Below are 16067 nucleotides of genomic sequence, written 5' to 3'. Positions count from 1 at the left end.
TGTTTCCCTTACTTTTAATGGCATACTCGAGATCAGTGCGTCTTGCTAAATAAACACTAAGCGCGCTACCTTCACTCCCCTCTTCAGTTGCAATGTTAGGCATGCATCAATGTGCGTTTGGTTTGAACGTTTATCTTGAAGGACGTCGAGTAAACAGAATGGAAGCTCAAGTAGAGACGCAACCAATCAGATGGTCGCACTTAAACGGAAAATAGCATCATCAGAGCCATTGCCGACGATGTCGGTACTAATTAAAGAGAGCCGGAAAGGTACGACAGCAAATAAAAGCCGTAATTCCTAAAAAGGATTTTCATTATATAAAAATCCATTTTTCCAAATCTAATGAAGGCCTAATTTACACTTCATTCATGACCTGCGAGGCTCCAGATGGCTTAAACGAGTGCACGTCGATGTTTGCTTGCATTTTCTTTTTCATGTATCCACTCGGGCCTCGTGTGTAGGCATCAGGTGCAAAGTGGGTTCAGGTGTCGGGTGAGTGAGGGGCGGTCCAGAGAGAACCATCACACGCTCGGATGCAAAGTGTTTGTTGTTGCTCGGGCCAGCTTCTATGAGTTTATGCATGGCGGCACGCGCACTCTCTTCGACATGCGCGACACCCAAAAAAACATACTTCACACGCCGGACTCCGGCCGACTTACAGAGAGCCACTCGGGAGTTTGGTTTAATCTTTTAAGAGGAAAAGCAGATTGCGGTAAAGAAATGAAAGCAGAGGGGATGCGAGCGCATGCCTATGAATGCTAATTCAACTACAACTCACATGCAATGGCGAGATTAATACGTCAGTTGAGTATTTAATGTGTGGTGTTAAAGCTCTGACCTCGGCTCTTAATGCAGAATCTGTTTGGGACTTAAAAGGGAGTAACTGGGAAATTATGATGATAATTCTTAATGCCACATCATGGGAGAGGCTTTGTAATACTTTCTTAATGAACAAACACTATGTTGAGTTTTGTTAAAAATAATATTATATGATATAATAATATATAATAATAATCCTCATCATAATAATCATAATAATAATATAAAAAATTGCTTTAAAAAAATCAGATTTGTCGTGATAAAAAAAAAAAGGAAATTGCATACCTGGACCAATTTACTAAATTTGCTCTTGTGGCCAAATTTCAATCTATAAAAATGCACCTCACATTCCATTAACAATTTGATACTGTATAATTTGCCCAATTATAAAATTAGAAAAATAACAAACAAATTTGTTTCAGAGGTTGGGTGATTTTGTTATTATCTGCCATGCCAAGAAAGTAATAACAAACTATTATACTGCCTTGGCCAACTACCCCCCCCCCCCTCTTGTTTGTCTGGCGATGATGCAATTTCCAACAAACTAAGGCCTTCGACTATTGCCTGGCTGAAAATTGAACAAAACAATAACTCCATGCTTTACTTTGGCCTTAGCAGAGTTATGCAACTTCTTTGAGTTCCCATTGTTTTAATCTCTTTGGGCTCTACCAGTTGGCCTTTTTATGATTCATAACCAGACGTTTTCTTTTTGGGGGTGGTCTGGCCCATTAATGTGCCTATCTCAATGAATCTTTGGCAACACTTCTGTAGCTTGTGTAAAAATACGATCATTGACAGATGATATACTTGATGAACACACCCTAAATCACAGTTCAAGAATTTTTACACAAATATGGATCGTATTTTAATCTTACAGAGAGAAGTGAGTGAATTTGTCAGGTTTTTTTTTTTTTTATCACGACTGCCTGGATTTAATTGCCGTCAGAGAAATACATAAGATGCAAAAATATGGGACAAATGAGTCACCTATCGTAAATAGAAAATTATTGATTTACTCCACAAAGCTAGCGTGTGACGGTATTACTCCAAAGAAACTTCGAGAACTTTCTCAGAGTTTAAATCCTTGTGCAGTTTCTTTGTCACTGTCTGAGTGACACATTTGCTGCTCAGCTGCTCAGAAATACGGCGCTTTTATTTCTCATGCCATTAATTTCAACATTCACACTGACAAACAGAAGTTTGAACCATTAGCGCCTGGTTTCCACCCACCGCCGACTCTTAGCATGTTCGACTTTCCGAATATCATCGGAACTCATTTAAATGCATCGCCAAAAAAAAAAAAATCAGTAGGCAAGTCTGATTAGAACTTTTACAAGGGCATCACTTTGTGAATAGATAACTCCAACGAGGACAACGATGTATGGGGTGTACTTTACAGTCTGAAGCTTTATTCCATACTGTGATTCACACTGGGAAGAGAACCCCCCCCCACCCATGCAACCCCATATATTCACTCTGTTATTTCAGCAAACAAAAGCTGGGCTCTCGAGGCCATGGGTGGATCCATGAAAAGAAGAAAGGAGTCCTGCTCCTGGTCCAGCTGAATGGGGCCCTTTCACACTTTGAGAGGCCTGTTTACTCTCCCCCCCCTAATAATGGCTCTAATTTTCTGATCATTATTGAGTAATTCCGTCTTCCCCCAAAACTCAGCGTTTAGCATTTTGCTCATTGCCCCCGCTACAATAATAATGCACATTCCTCACTTCCTGGAAGTCCATCAGGCACCTGTCCTTTCTATTCGTGCATGTGTGAGAATATATATATGTACTATATATATATATATATGAATGTACACATATATACATATACACAAAAGTATGTGTGCACAAATACATAATTTAATAAATTTACAGAGAGAGAGAGAGAGAGAGAGAGAGAGAGAGAGAGAGAGAGAGAGAGAGAGAGAGAGAGAGAGAGAGAGAGAGAGAGAGAGAGAGAGAGAGAGAGAGAGAGAGAGAGAGAGAGAGAGAGAGAGAGAGAGAGAGAGAGAGAGAGAGAGAGAGAGAGAGAATCAATGCTCGAACCGCCATTTTGTTTTGGACCTGACTAAATGTAATAGGACCATTGCTGGGCCAAAAAAAGCAAAGGAAAGTAGAAAATATGCTGTTGTTTTTTTTTAAATGATCTCTCTTCACACAAAAACTGAATCAAAGATTTGTTTCAACATTGAGAGTCTCCAATTTCTTGCAAGCCATAGGTGTGAAACATCCATAGGAGAAATCGTAAAGGGGCGCGTGAGATGCACAGAGTTGAGAAACGTAAACAAAGCAATGGCAAGCCCAAGTGATGAAATGAGAGCGAACGTAAGCAAGAGAGACAGAGAGAAAGCGGGAGAAAGGATCAGAAGGAGAGAAGTTGGCAGGGACTGTGTGTCGGTTTGAAAAGCTGGCATCTTCTAAACGAAGCAGCGGCTTCGGGTGCCAAATGCTGCCAAGCAGCGCCACTAGCCTGAATATCTGCCCTCCCTCTCCCTTTGTTTTCAGCGTGGCATTCTGCATCAGCTTTATACCAGGCTTTTCTTCTTACCTTATATCCACGCTCTGCACCGTCCTAAATCCAATGACGGACATTTATTGCCGTTAAGATGGAAGAAATGAACTAGAAATATTTAGGATGATTTACTTGAATGATTACATTTGGTCTGTATATTATTATATTTATTTGTTTCCTGATTTTAAAAAAATAATACAAAATATAAATAAAATCTGCACTATTTAATGTTACGGTGCCATTTTCTGGATGCAGAGCGCCATTCCAAAACACCGGGCTGTCTCATCACGCTCTGCTCCACCGGACCGAGAGAACAAGGAGTGAGGGAGCCTGATTAGAAAGGAACGGCTGGGAAAAGGCAAAGACGTTGGTCTTTGCTTTCTACTCATGGACTTCTTCCCTCTCTGCCTGTTTGCTGACCCTGGGATCAGAAAGCGGACAAGCCGAGCTGCCCCTCATGCTTGGTATGTTTTTAGCGGACAGATTTCAGGCCTGGCGCTTGGACAGAGAAGGCGCAGACTAGTCATGCAAATTCCCACGCGGAGACAACAAAAGCAAACAATTTGCTATTATTTTCTTATTTAAAAATCCCTTATAGTCAAATAAATGCACCAGTATGAATGAACACAGTTATCTTATTTTACTGAGCGTGTTAACCATTTATGTAATAAATAAATTGCGATTAAACACATTTGGTAATTGAGTAAAAAAAAAAAAAAAATGCAGATTGGCGCTCAACAGCATAAGATGAGCATAGCATTTATTCATTAACCTCAATTATACAAACAATTAGAAACTACTGTACAGTGAAATTAGGAAATAAAGGTAATCCAATAATCACTTTCTGCTACAGTGGGTTTTTCTATTTGAACAAAAACTTGACCTTTGTTTCTAAATTTAATTTCATTTAATCATACACACGGCATTACGTGTATTGGGTCTTCTTTTATTCACTAAACTGGATAATTACAGTGCATGCGAAGCGGCTTGGGCTTCCAGCAGTGTGTCGACTTGCAGTCACAGCGACGGAATATTGCAAAGGAATGTCGCGTGTAAAATAAAAAGCAGGTCACAAGATCGGACCGTGCATACATACGTTTTTTCCGAAGATTTTCCGAGAATTTATAATCCGTTTACCGTTTCCTTCTACTCTGCGCACGGCAACAGAGTCAGACAGACACACACACTTCTCTGAAAAGAAGCCAAGTTTTGGGGGCCCTATGCAATGCTTTTTCAGTGTCGCCGTCACTCTCCTGCCACGGAGAAGTTCGGCCTCCATTGGTCCCATTACTCAAAAATGACAACACGAGACCAGCAGTGTTTTTGAATGCGGGTTCCGTCGGTGCCAACACGCCTCATCGCACCCCGGTTACGGACCCGAGCCAGAATATCGGCGCTCTCGCTTCCAAATTGTCCACATAAAACACGCACGTTGGTTTTGGGAATCTAAATGTATTTTTATCATAACTAATGAAAGTCAGACAGTTCAGACTCGAAACATGACTAATGCTGGAACTCTTTGGATGAGTAAGAATGACAAATACGGAACACTTTGCTCGGAGAACATGACCTGATCTGAGCTTCTGGGCCAAAGCGGAGCCCGAATGGTGAGCCAAGCGTTACTTTCCGTAAACGTGTTCAAAGATAAAACTCTCGCCGCATGTCCTCTACTTCACACATATTGCGGAATGTTTTTTTTTTATATATATAGTCTTCAGATGCAAAATAAGTGAGGAGAAAATAAATCATGAGCATGTATGTATTCATCATAAGAAGGGGAGGGAAAAAAAAAAAGCTTCTTTGCTAGTGTAAGGTTGCAGCTGCAGCGCACAAGTGCCGATCCAACTGCTGTTTTGAGCTGCTGGAGCTATTTTAATGCGTCCAGTCACGCAGAGTGTAAAATCCTCGCTCGGAGGGCGTGATTCTCGAAATTTTGGAAAAACAAGCAGAGAAGCCACCACAGACGAGGGGTTAAACCGAGGGAGGATCTGCTGTCCTGTCAATCATACCACTTGAAAGCAGAGCCTCCCCTGCAGCTGGCGACTGTGACATCAGCGGGACAAGAGTGCTGAAACACTTTCAGCACGAGCTGGCCGGGGGGGGGGGAAGATGAATGTGGTCCAATCATCAGGCCTGGCAACTGATAGCTTCCGTAAAGACGCGGACATGCTGGAATCAGGCGCTAAGAATAAAAAGTGTCAAATGGCTGCATCAAAGGTAAAGTTTACCTTCTTAGAATTAATCCAAAAAATCACTTTCTGTTCTCATTGTGCAAGGTGCCAGAGGAAGCCTGCAAAATTCTTCGAAATAATAATCAAAGCTATTTATTCAACAATGCTTACATACGTCTTAAATACAATTCACGTAAGCACCCGGCAGAGCCATGACGTCTATTCCAGCGCATGCAAGCAAGCAAACGGCTTGTGACTGACTGGGCTGGCGGATTCTGGCACTGGGTAAATAAAGGCTTTACTCGAAGGGGCACCAGGCTGCGCTGGGAGCTAATCTGAGCCGCGGTTGGCCACGGCGCATTGTGGAACAGGAAGAGGCGCTCACGGAGGCCCGGCAAACTCAAGCAGTGTTACACACTGGGCTGAAAAGAGCCTGGCATGGGTTCTCTGTCACAGAGGAAGGCTGCACCTCCCTGCCAAGTAGAAGAATTAAGGCCCGGTAACTGTAGGCCAGTCTGGGGTAAATGAAACTGGGATCATAATAAAAGGGCCAGCGTGTGTGGGTGTGTGTAAAATTTGCAAAAAAACTTAAATCCATGCAAAACCAACAATGCACATTTACTGTTTTGTAATATTTTGATTGATTGCATTTATTGTAACAAACAGCATTTAAATATGAAAATAATGCTATTTAATTATTATTTTGACTTGGTTCGAGATGCACGTCAAGTAAAAATGATAATTTCTCAAGATAGATACAATGAATACCAAAATGGAATTTTCATTGCTTTTCATTTTTGCATTTGCGACAAATAAACGGTAAATATTATTATGGCATTTATCTGTACCATTAGTTTAGATGGCAATGCTGTAGTTAATTAATTTTCCATATTTTTCCCCATTCTTGAACTAACTAATTCTTCCTCAGTGGAGTCTGTTTTGAAGAGCGGAAGTCGAGGTGTGTGTGTGAACGGGTGAAAGTGTGTGTATGAGCGCGTGCTGGCTGCAGGAGGGGGGAAAAAAAAAAAAAGCTGAGCTGGATTCATTCAGGCTGAGGATACAGACAGGCGGACTCTCCCTGTCTCTTAAACTACCTGGGATCAGGCCAGCTGTCACTACGTTCTCCCGCCCGCCACACACACACAAATCGAAAAAGAAAAAAGGAAAGCCATGCACATCACACTGCTACTGATACACACCAATCTCATCAAAACATTCACATGGATTATAGACACATGACAAATTCACGCATACACATGCATGCACACGCAGATAAACAGGTCTGCAGATGCTTATGTTTACAGATGGCGCACGTTTGGATTGAGACAAAATTTGCGCGCAAATACTCCAACAAATGTACCCATGCCAACACGTCCCTAGGTAAACACGGCTTTTAATCCCGACTGTTAAATTCACAGAATCTCTTAAAACCAGAAATACATATCAATCTCGTGTTTAAGATTAGGCCGCGCAGATTGTTTTGTGTGACGACGCGGACGCTAATTAGGGACTGCAAATCATTTGCATACCTGGTGTGTGGACGAAGTAGGCCAGGTAGAGGTCCAGCTCTTTGACCGTCACTCCGATGTGGTGCGGCTGGACACACAGGCCGTGGTTGGAGCACTGGGGCGACTTGACCAGCCGCTCGCCGTCCGTGCTCTCCAGCGGGCTGCCCTTGAACAGGATGACCATCACCAGGTCCAGCCTCCACACCTTGTCGGCTTGACGGAGGCAGTCGATGCGGCGGATCTTTCCTTTCTGGTCGGGGTTGGACAGCACGCAGCAGGGAGGCTTCTTCCCCGTGATGGTGAGCACAAAGTCCTCGCGGAACTCGGGCCGGATGTCCTTGCGGAGCTTGGCGAGCAGACGCGAGGCCCACTTCTGCTTGATCTCGGGTTTTTCTCCCAGCAGCTCGTCCTTCACCGCGCGCTCTTCATCCTTGGTCATCCTCTTTTCATGCTTCTTGAAGTACTTGCGCTTACGGGCCTGCAGGTTGAACCAGGTGTACGAGAAGGCACGGACATGGGGGAGGAGGGCCTCAATGAAGGGATGAAATTCATCCTGGGGAAAGAGAGGAGAGAAGATGTTTTTTTTATTTTAGAACAAAAGGAACACGTAAGCAATTAAAATCTAGAAACATGCATTTAACTTAAATGACCAACAACACATTGTCAAAATCACAGAACAGTATTAAAATTAAAATAAATTTAAAAAAATAATCATTTAAATTGGGGGGGAAAAAAAATCCTTTGGTTCCTTTTACACAACTCAATAAAAAATAATCCAAATACAAAATGAGTCACTTCAAAATCTGGGAAATGTCAGCCGGTGCACACTTGCCAGTTTCTGCAGTAAAAGAGAAATGATTCTGCTGAACCATAATACCTTCACTACATATCTCTGGGCAACAAAGCCCAGATCTCGCCATAGCGTTCCCGTGCCAGCGTTGCCACACACCGGTCGCTCAGCATCGCCAAGTTTTGCCGCCACAAGACCACTGTTGAAATGTGCTGCTAAAAGATCGGCCATACCATTTCCTGTCTGTGCTATCATGCAAAGGAGCTCCGAGCAGCCTCACATTTCCACAACAAACTGAAAGCAAACACAAATTGTCACAGAACACCACACTGCAAGAAGAAGACAGACGGCCTGGTAGTTACCATTTTGCACTCTCATCATAAATTTGGCACAGCGTTTAAAGTGAAAAAAAATCTCCTGCAACAGTTTTTTTTTTTCCTCACACGCTCCCCAATGTAAAGCAAGTGCTGGTTTGGCAAAGAATGGAGAATTAAAGGCGAGAGAAAAAAAACGGAGGGAATGTCAAAAATAATTAGCAGAATAAGCCGCAGTGGCTCTGATTTTTTCAACAAAAATTCAAGCGGGAAAAAGTTCAGGTTTCACTGCAATAAGAAACTTGGCCAGGAGGTCATTTGGCAAAAGTCGAAAAAAAAGGACTGTCCAGTAAAAATAGAATAATTAAAAGTATTGCACTGTGGGATAGCAAAAAAAAAAAAAAACAACAGAGATGATGCACTTAAAAAAATCAACGATCCGTTGTGCATCCCCCCCCCAAAAAAAAAAAAAACTTGGAAAAAAATCCTTGGCAAGGAGTAAATTGGTAGTGGTGTCTGTTCTGATCCCTGGGCCCGGTGCAAGACACACACACATACATACACACAGAGGCAAGGGAGGGGGGGCAGGGAGAGCACAGCCCAGAATGAAGGGGGGGGGGGAGAAAAAAGAGAGTCGAATCAATGTTGGACGAGCGCATACGACCGCTGGCAAAGCCGAGTGCCGCTTCTTTTTTCCCCTTTTCTCTCCAACTCTCTCTCTCTTTCTCTTTCTGTTTTCCCGCTCGCTGTCTCTCGTCCTCGCCGCGCTCTTTCCCCAACCATTGCTTGAGCCTTTGCCAGCACGAGTAAGGCCCACCTATTTGGCAACGCCACGCCTGTAGCTCAGCCAATGCGTTAGCTTCAAGAGCTGAAAGGGAGGGAAGAGAGAGAGAGAGACAGAGGGAGAGGTGCATGGTGGTGGAGAGAAGGGAGGGAGGGTGGCAATGAGATGGAGAAAGCAAGGGGGAGGGGGGGAGGGGGGGCAGAGAGTGTGCAGCCTTGTCCAACGTCGTGCAATTTGCCAAATCGACAAGTTCCACTCTGACACAGAGACAAAGTTCAGGGGAGTAAGTCTTCCCTTGCACCAATCTCCCCCGCAGCCTCCATGTTTAGTATGGCTGCCATCACTCTCCCCCCCCCCCTCTACCAGGCGCCCTGCTTGCATAATGCCACCTTGGCAGAGGATGGCACAGAGACGGACACACAGCTTCAGAATCCCTCCAGACCAGCACCACCCGCAGCTGCTCGTGGGTTTACCACAGCAAACAAAGAAGGGGGGAAACAAACCCAAGCCAGCCCGAGCTCTGACTGTGCACACACCAAGCCACATACGCATGAATGGCCAAATGATTTCGAGGCACCGATACAGTCGGGGGAGGCGCGCTAAAATGCAGATACGGTAACAGATTTTTCGGAGAAAGGCAACAAGGGAGGGGGGGAAAAATAAAATTGCCTCGGCTGTTTCCACACAAGATAAATGCTCAGCAGAGTGTGATGTGCCGCCTATGAATCTGAAAATTACACATATCCTCTGAATGTCCCATGACAATTTTGGGGGAACCAGTTTGGGAGCAGCGCCGGCTGCCGTGTTGCCTCATCGGCAGGCAAGTCGTTCACGGTTGCACCTGCATTGACGACAGCTAGTCTGAAGGTATAAACTGGTTCAATCCATATCATAGATGAGAAAAAGAAACAGTCAAGTCTGTCCGGTCCACTGCAAAGAAACAACCCAGAAAAAAAAAAGGTCTACAGACTGCTGGAAGCAATAATTATAAAATACATCTGATGTTACAAATGGTTTCCTGCGAATGTCAAAATGTCGAAAACCGCTGTGATTCATTTTCATTAGACTCTGCTGACTCTTGCAAAAGTCCAAAAACAACATTGAGGTCACATGCTGCGGTTTGCTTGAAATTTTCTTTTAAACAGTAGAAATGCCGATTTAAGCAAACGCAGGAACTTATATGCATAATGCAAGCAATTGTTGCGATTCCAAGAGCTTCACCAAAGGGCCACAAATGCAACACGGGCCTGGCGGAGAACTGACTGACTCGTCACACCTCCACATTCATCTTCACTTTCCTTCAGTCTGACTGATGCCAAAGTCGATAAAGCAACAATAGACGCCAATAAATAAAAAGGGATTCACAAGTCTCATCGTGAAATATGTGTGGCGCCAAGGTGTCTTCATAGACAAATTCAGATTTTTTTCCTTGCCAGAAGAAAAACCCGGAACCTCTACGACATGAGATAAACTGGCACTTGAATACGATTCCTGTGTCGGCCTTTCAAACTAAATGACGGCTTTCTGCCAAAATGCAAATACGCCACCATTCAAATGTCACAAAAATTTGACTTCAAGAGAGGCTGTAGTCATTCTCCTTAGTCATACTACTTGCCTGAAAACATCACGTAAGTGCAAAGTGCCAAACCTTGTGGGAGTAAAATGACAAAGTGGAACCCTTCCGTGGGTGAGCGCTAGATCAGCGTGTCTACTTTGGGTTGATCCGCTCAATATGGTCCTGGAGCTCATAGAAACAACACATGGAAGGTGACTTTAGGTTAATCCCTCTACCTGGGAATTAATTTAGGCCAAACGCATTGAAGATTTCATTTGCATCACTTCCAAACAGTGATTTTCCAATATGATTTTTTTTTTAAAAGCCTAAAAATAACAGTTTATTTTCATCTCAAATTGACTTCAGGGTTTGCGTCATACTGTTTTTAAATCAAACATTGAGATAAATTCATTGTTAGACAGAAATAAATTACATTCAAAACGCAGCCCTCAGAAAAAATTACCCATTTCTGCAAACGGGAACACAATATGTATTTTTAATATACATAATCGATTATGTGCCAGTAAAACATCAAGAGCTTTTGATTTTTTTCCCCTCCTTCCATGATTTAAGGTTTTTGCAAGCGACCCCAATTGATGCCACTACATAAACGCGCTCGTCAGTCAGCGCGACGCAACACACACACTCACACACTTGCAGATACGCACCTTATGTGTGTGTCATGAAAATGATTCGCGTGTTCATCTGCTCCGTTTCGGTTGTCACAGTGAAAGCTTGCATAGCCAGAAGTCCGCATTTGTAAAAACATTGCGCTTCTGAAATATGCATTACCGTGGAATGATTGCTGCGGTGTATATTATGAAAAGAACAAAAATTTTTTTTTACTTATTCGATATTTGCTGGATTCAAAGCGTTCGCGTTGATAGCTGTTTTTTTTTTATTTTAAACCGCGAGGTGATTTCTTTTCTTTTCTGTCTTTCTTTTTATTCTCTGCACGTCTGACCGAGGAACGGGTGCCAATTTGGGATTAACTCTTTCAGTGTGCAGCGGAGAAGTCAAACTGCGCTTGTCGCCTTCGCGTTGAATTAAATACTTCGAGTATAAAGTCACAAATTGTCATTCTTCAAAATGATCAAGTCTTTTTTAACGGTAAAATATGAATGTGTCATGATTTTAGGTCATTTCGATATGAAAGCATCCTGCAGAAATAAATGATTCACTTTATTTCCAATATTATATGTAAAAAGCACGCAAAATATCAAAATTAGTTTTCATGCCTTTATTAAATTACGGGTGTTTCTATTAATTAAAAAACTCCAACCTCTTTTTTTTTTCACAAATATTGTCTAAACCAATGCATTCCTATTTGGGTTTACTTCACTTGTGCTTACATTTTCCCGATAAATAAAAGCTATTTTTTAATTGTCATAAGAATTTATAGCCATGTTCTCCATCATCCCTGGGTAATTATATTCGCTCAAATCGGAAACAAAGTTTCGCAGGTCCACAATGCCTCACTTGAGGCCTCTCCACCCTTTTTTGTCTCTTTCTGTGTCATTTGACCTCGCTGAGGTGGCACTGCATCTCATTAGACCAATTAAAACACAGGCTGCACGGTCCTTCATTAGTGCAGCTCGGTGCTGGTGGGACTCTGTTGTCCCCTCCAGTCCCTGACCCCACACAGAGCATGACCACATCCCCTTGACCTTAGCTAACTGAGAGCAAGTACAATATAGCTAGCAGGTGTGTGAAGAAAAAAAAAAAAAGTTTTTCCAGGGATCCTGCATATTTAGAACGGGCTTCACCACTACTACTACTCTGGTTAGTCATCACATGATTACATTTTAAATTAGGGGGCAAAAAAAAAAAAAAAGTAGGCCAAAACAAGCCACACTCTGTTGCTGTGGCAAGCAAGTTAGGTATTAACATCCTGAATGGCTTGTACTCATCTGAGTTGAGAAAAGCCGCACCTTGCTATGTGTGAAAAATCTGCAAGCAATTTGCGGTGTCTGCATGCTAACTTTGCCCAGGGTGGTCCACGGTCCAACCAACTGAGGAAGAGGCACGCACGGCACATTCCAGTCCGACAAAGAGGCTCTGATGCATCTGAAATTCCCACTTTGTCCTATTTCCTTCCCCATTAAGTGGAGCGTTACAATCCTTCAGCAGGTTGGTATATTGCGAGTACAAAATCAACTTCAGATAAAAAAAGCTCATTAGAAAATCACCTTTCGACCTTTGCCTTTCTATAGCCTCACGGGACAGTTCATTAGGCACACTGGTTGAAAGCCAACAATCAAAAAAATTGGACTTGTGTCAAAATATCAGAAATTTGATGATGACGCAATGACTTTCTCTCGTAGGAATGATTCAAAATGAAGGATCACGACCTTGTAATGGCTCTCATTATATGATCCAGATAATGTACAGGTAAGCTTATTTAATGACGGTCCATGCCTCATGATGTTTGTAATTTGTTCTCGTGAGTCACTTGGCTGACTAAATCAGAATGAATTGTTAAATATAATCGTTGTGGAATTAAAAAAAATCAAAATTCTAATCCTCCCAAAGTGGCCCGGTAGATGTGACAAACTTCAAAAAGCAGATTTTAGCAGACTTTGGCGGTCACTGGGCGTTTATTTTCTGAAAAGCAGCTGTGTAATCGGTAAACACATTGCGGCTGACCTGCAACAAAGGAAAGGTTTGGACCGATTTATAATTATTCGGCTGTCCGTTTTAGAACTGATCATCAGTGGTGGGAAACTCGGTAGCCTTTTTCTGGAAGGGCATTGTTACAACACATAATTACATAATTAGAATTTTTCTTCGGTTGGAAAAGATCCCAATGTTCAAGTATGAACTGGCTTGAAAAGGAAGCTCACTTTTCTTTTAGGAAGGCCGATGTCACCCATTGCTTTTGGTAAGTGCTACGCTAAACGATAGCTCCAGCTTCATCCGCAATCGCTCACATTGTGTGGAAAATGCATACTTGAGCCTTTTTAATGAGTAAGATGGCCTTGTCTCCACCTTTTCCCACTTGCACCGTGTTTGACTGATTTATGAGCAAGCATTAACACTCTATTAGCACTCCTAAAAGACATTACACCTTCTTTTTCCATCACATTGATGGATACTTAAGGCTGGCTCTTGTTATTGGGCTTTTTCCTCTCTTAAGTAGGGAAAATGCTTTTCCTCATTTAAGTTTGGACCGTAACTGTGCATTCTGCATTTTCTCGCCCCGGCCTTTTACCGTAGCGTGACGATTAGCTTGAAATATTAAACTTAATGGTAAATGACTTATCCCGCTAAAAGCCAAAATGGTTGGCGGAATCCTGCCTTTGTGCCATCCATGAGTCATCAATTTAGTTTTAGGTTAGTTATTTTTATATTTAATATTTGCGGTGAGGCACGATTAATCGAATTCAAATCGACAATGAAGTAGAATGCAGCTTTTTAATGACAAAGACAGCTGCTTGATTTTGATTGATTGATAGGATTTATTTTTATTTTTATGTCAGACTTTGATATTGTGAAGTTGTTGTAATAAACGATCAAACAAATGGAAAATGCAAATTGTAGAAAACATTCCAATTGTATTAACCGTATTGGGATTCGGCAAAAAATCCTCGGAAGTTCTCCAAAAAAAAAAAGTGCCTGACCATAAATGCAGGGACATATGCAAAATCACCGACCAAGCCGAGAGATAGAAAATCTTTTGTCGGAATAAAAGCTGCAGGAAAATAAAGCCCACTGCTAATGCGGCGTTGAACGCTTTGCAATCAGACAAATAAAGGGACAATCTAGCACACAATCAAACGAGAGATTTAGCCTGCGCTCCTGCCAACAGCCAGGGAGCGACGGAACAAGGGGACGCACTATCGACTACACCCCCTCTTTTTCTGTCTGTCTCTCCAGTCCTTCCTCTGTGCCAGTCTGAAAGGCGCGATGCCAACCTCTTCCACCATCGGGCACGCTGCCCTGCCCTTTATGCAAATGCTTCCCTAACTCGCAACCCTCCACGTCTGCGCACGGCTTCCCGAAATCTTTCAACGCGAGGCATGTTTAAACCATCGGGGTGGTTGTTAATTAAACCTGGTTCGCATCTCAGGTGTTGCCTGGATGAAGCCTGTAGGCCCTTCCCTCAGCGGGTATACAAAATACCAACCAGGGGCAAATATTTAACAGAGGTGTGGTTGCATGTGTCTGTACGAGCCCTGATAAAAGGCCAGAGGGGAGTGGAATGAAAGGAAGAACAAAATTGCAATACATTTACATTTATTAAACTAGCGGTGGCATGTGTTTGGTTTAATTTTGTTACACAACGGAACCATGACACCTTTTTTTTTTCTATTTTTGGATCATTTAAATGAATATTAGACAGTGGAGGATATTAAAGAAGTCTTTTTGGTTTGCATCCATTTCAGTGATGGAAACGGAAACATGCTAATGCTATCAGCTTTGGCAAGTTGAGACAAAATCTTTTTTTTTTTTGTACTTCAGCTGTTTCCATTGTTCAAAATGTGCTTCCCGGGTTAATTCTACGGCTTAGTGTTCCCATCGAAACTATTTGGTATAACTTGGTATGATTTATATGTTGCAAAAGGAGTCATGTGTTGGCATATTGGAAATTTTGACCCGAGACATGACGGACAAATTGATTCAGTTCGCAGTTGTTGAAATTTGTTTCTGTTAGCAAGAGATAAACATTTTTAGGTTTTGCATTTTGCTCACCAAATTGGAATCAAACTATGAGCTTGAAACCAAGGTATGTAACCAATTGCTGAATTTTGGCTTAGCGTCACACCCCTAATTGCTACCTTACATCCTGACACACCACAAACACTATCCATCACTACCAATCTGGTTTACATCCACTGGAGTTTTTTTTTTCTTATGAACACGTCCACTGCACACTAGAATCAAGTTTGAGATTTTTGCTATTTATTTAATTTTTTTAGATATTGAACACAACTGAAATCTGCAACTGCAAAAATATACACAATACATATTATTATTATTATTTTTATTATTGTTATTTTATTTTTTATTAAATAACATTTTTTATTTTATTTTCTTCAAATTGTTTAAGAGATCATTTCATGTTATTTCTGCTAGCACAAATTTTTATTGGACTCATCCCAAATGTGACTTTTACAATGTTGGCCAAAAACTTGACAAACTTATGATGACATCAGCACCCGTGACCGCACTGGAACAATCTGACAAAGCTTAAGAGCACATTTAACGTTCATAGCAGTTCGGTTAAATTCTACATTTGTGAAAACTATCAAGTGTGCGCCTGTACATGAAGGCGGGAGAAAATTGAATGAGGTCTTTTTTTTCTTTTTGCAGAAGGGCCCAGATCAGAGTTCCTAACTATGGGATTTGGTGCTGTTGCCTTTCTCCCCCTGGAGGGAGTAATTAGGTTAGAGAGGACAACTGCCGCATTGTTTTAACAGAGGAGGGATTGTGCGGGCCAAAGTCCCACCAGCAACATACGTCCCTCACAACAAAAATGCCAAACGCTTTCTGCAGAGCTCCAATACACACGCAAAATACAAAAAGGCAGGACAATTTTTTGCTGCTGGTGATTGCAGCAAAAGCTTTGCTACTTGTGCAACCCCATAAAATGTCAAATATAGTCCAAGAGTGTC

At 42.1% G+C, this 16067-nt stretch overlaps 1 protein-coding gene across 16 annotated transcripts in view; it reads right to left on the bottom strand.

Annotated features, from left to right (window-relative positions):
• The window catches only part of nfixb (nuclear factor I/Xb), an 87362-nt gene that overhangs the window by 51535 nt on the left and 19760 nt on the right, over positions 1-16067 (bottom strand). For 7 of the 16 annotated variants that reach the window (XM_088357560.1, XM_088357562.1, XM_088357566.1 and 4 more), the window contains one exon: positions 7031-7562. In XM_088357560.1, coding sequence (XP_088213686.1) covers positions 7031-7562 — 532 coding nt within the window. Of the gene's footprint in view, positions 1-7030; positions 7563-7886; positions 8094-8161; positions 8918-16067 lie in introns of those variants that run through there. The other 9 variants (XM_088357557.1, XM_088357567.1, XM_088357561.1 and 6 more) reach the window with 6 other exon arrangements.

This window comes from Syngnathus floridae, chromosome 17, assembly GCF_059516105.1.
Source record: "Syngnathus floridae isolate MCC-2025c chromosome 17, RoL_Sflo_1.0, whole genome shotgun sequence".
In the NCBI taxonomy this organism is placed as follows: domain Eukaryota; kingdom Metazoa; phylum Chordata; class Actinopteri; order Syngnathiformes; family Syngnathidae; genus Syngnathus; species Syngnathus floridae.
Note: the sequence above shows the minus strand (reverse complement) of the source record. Positions and strands in the feature narration are given on the sequence as shown.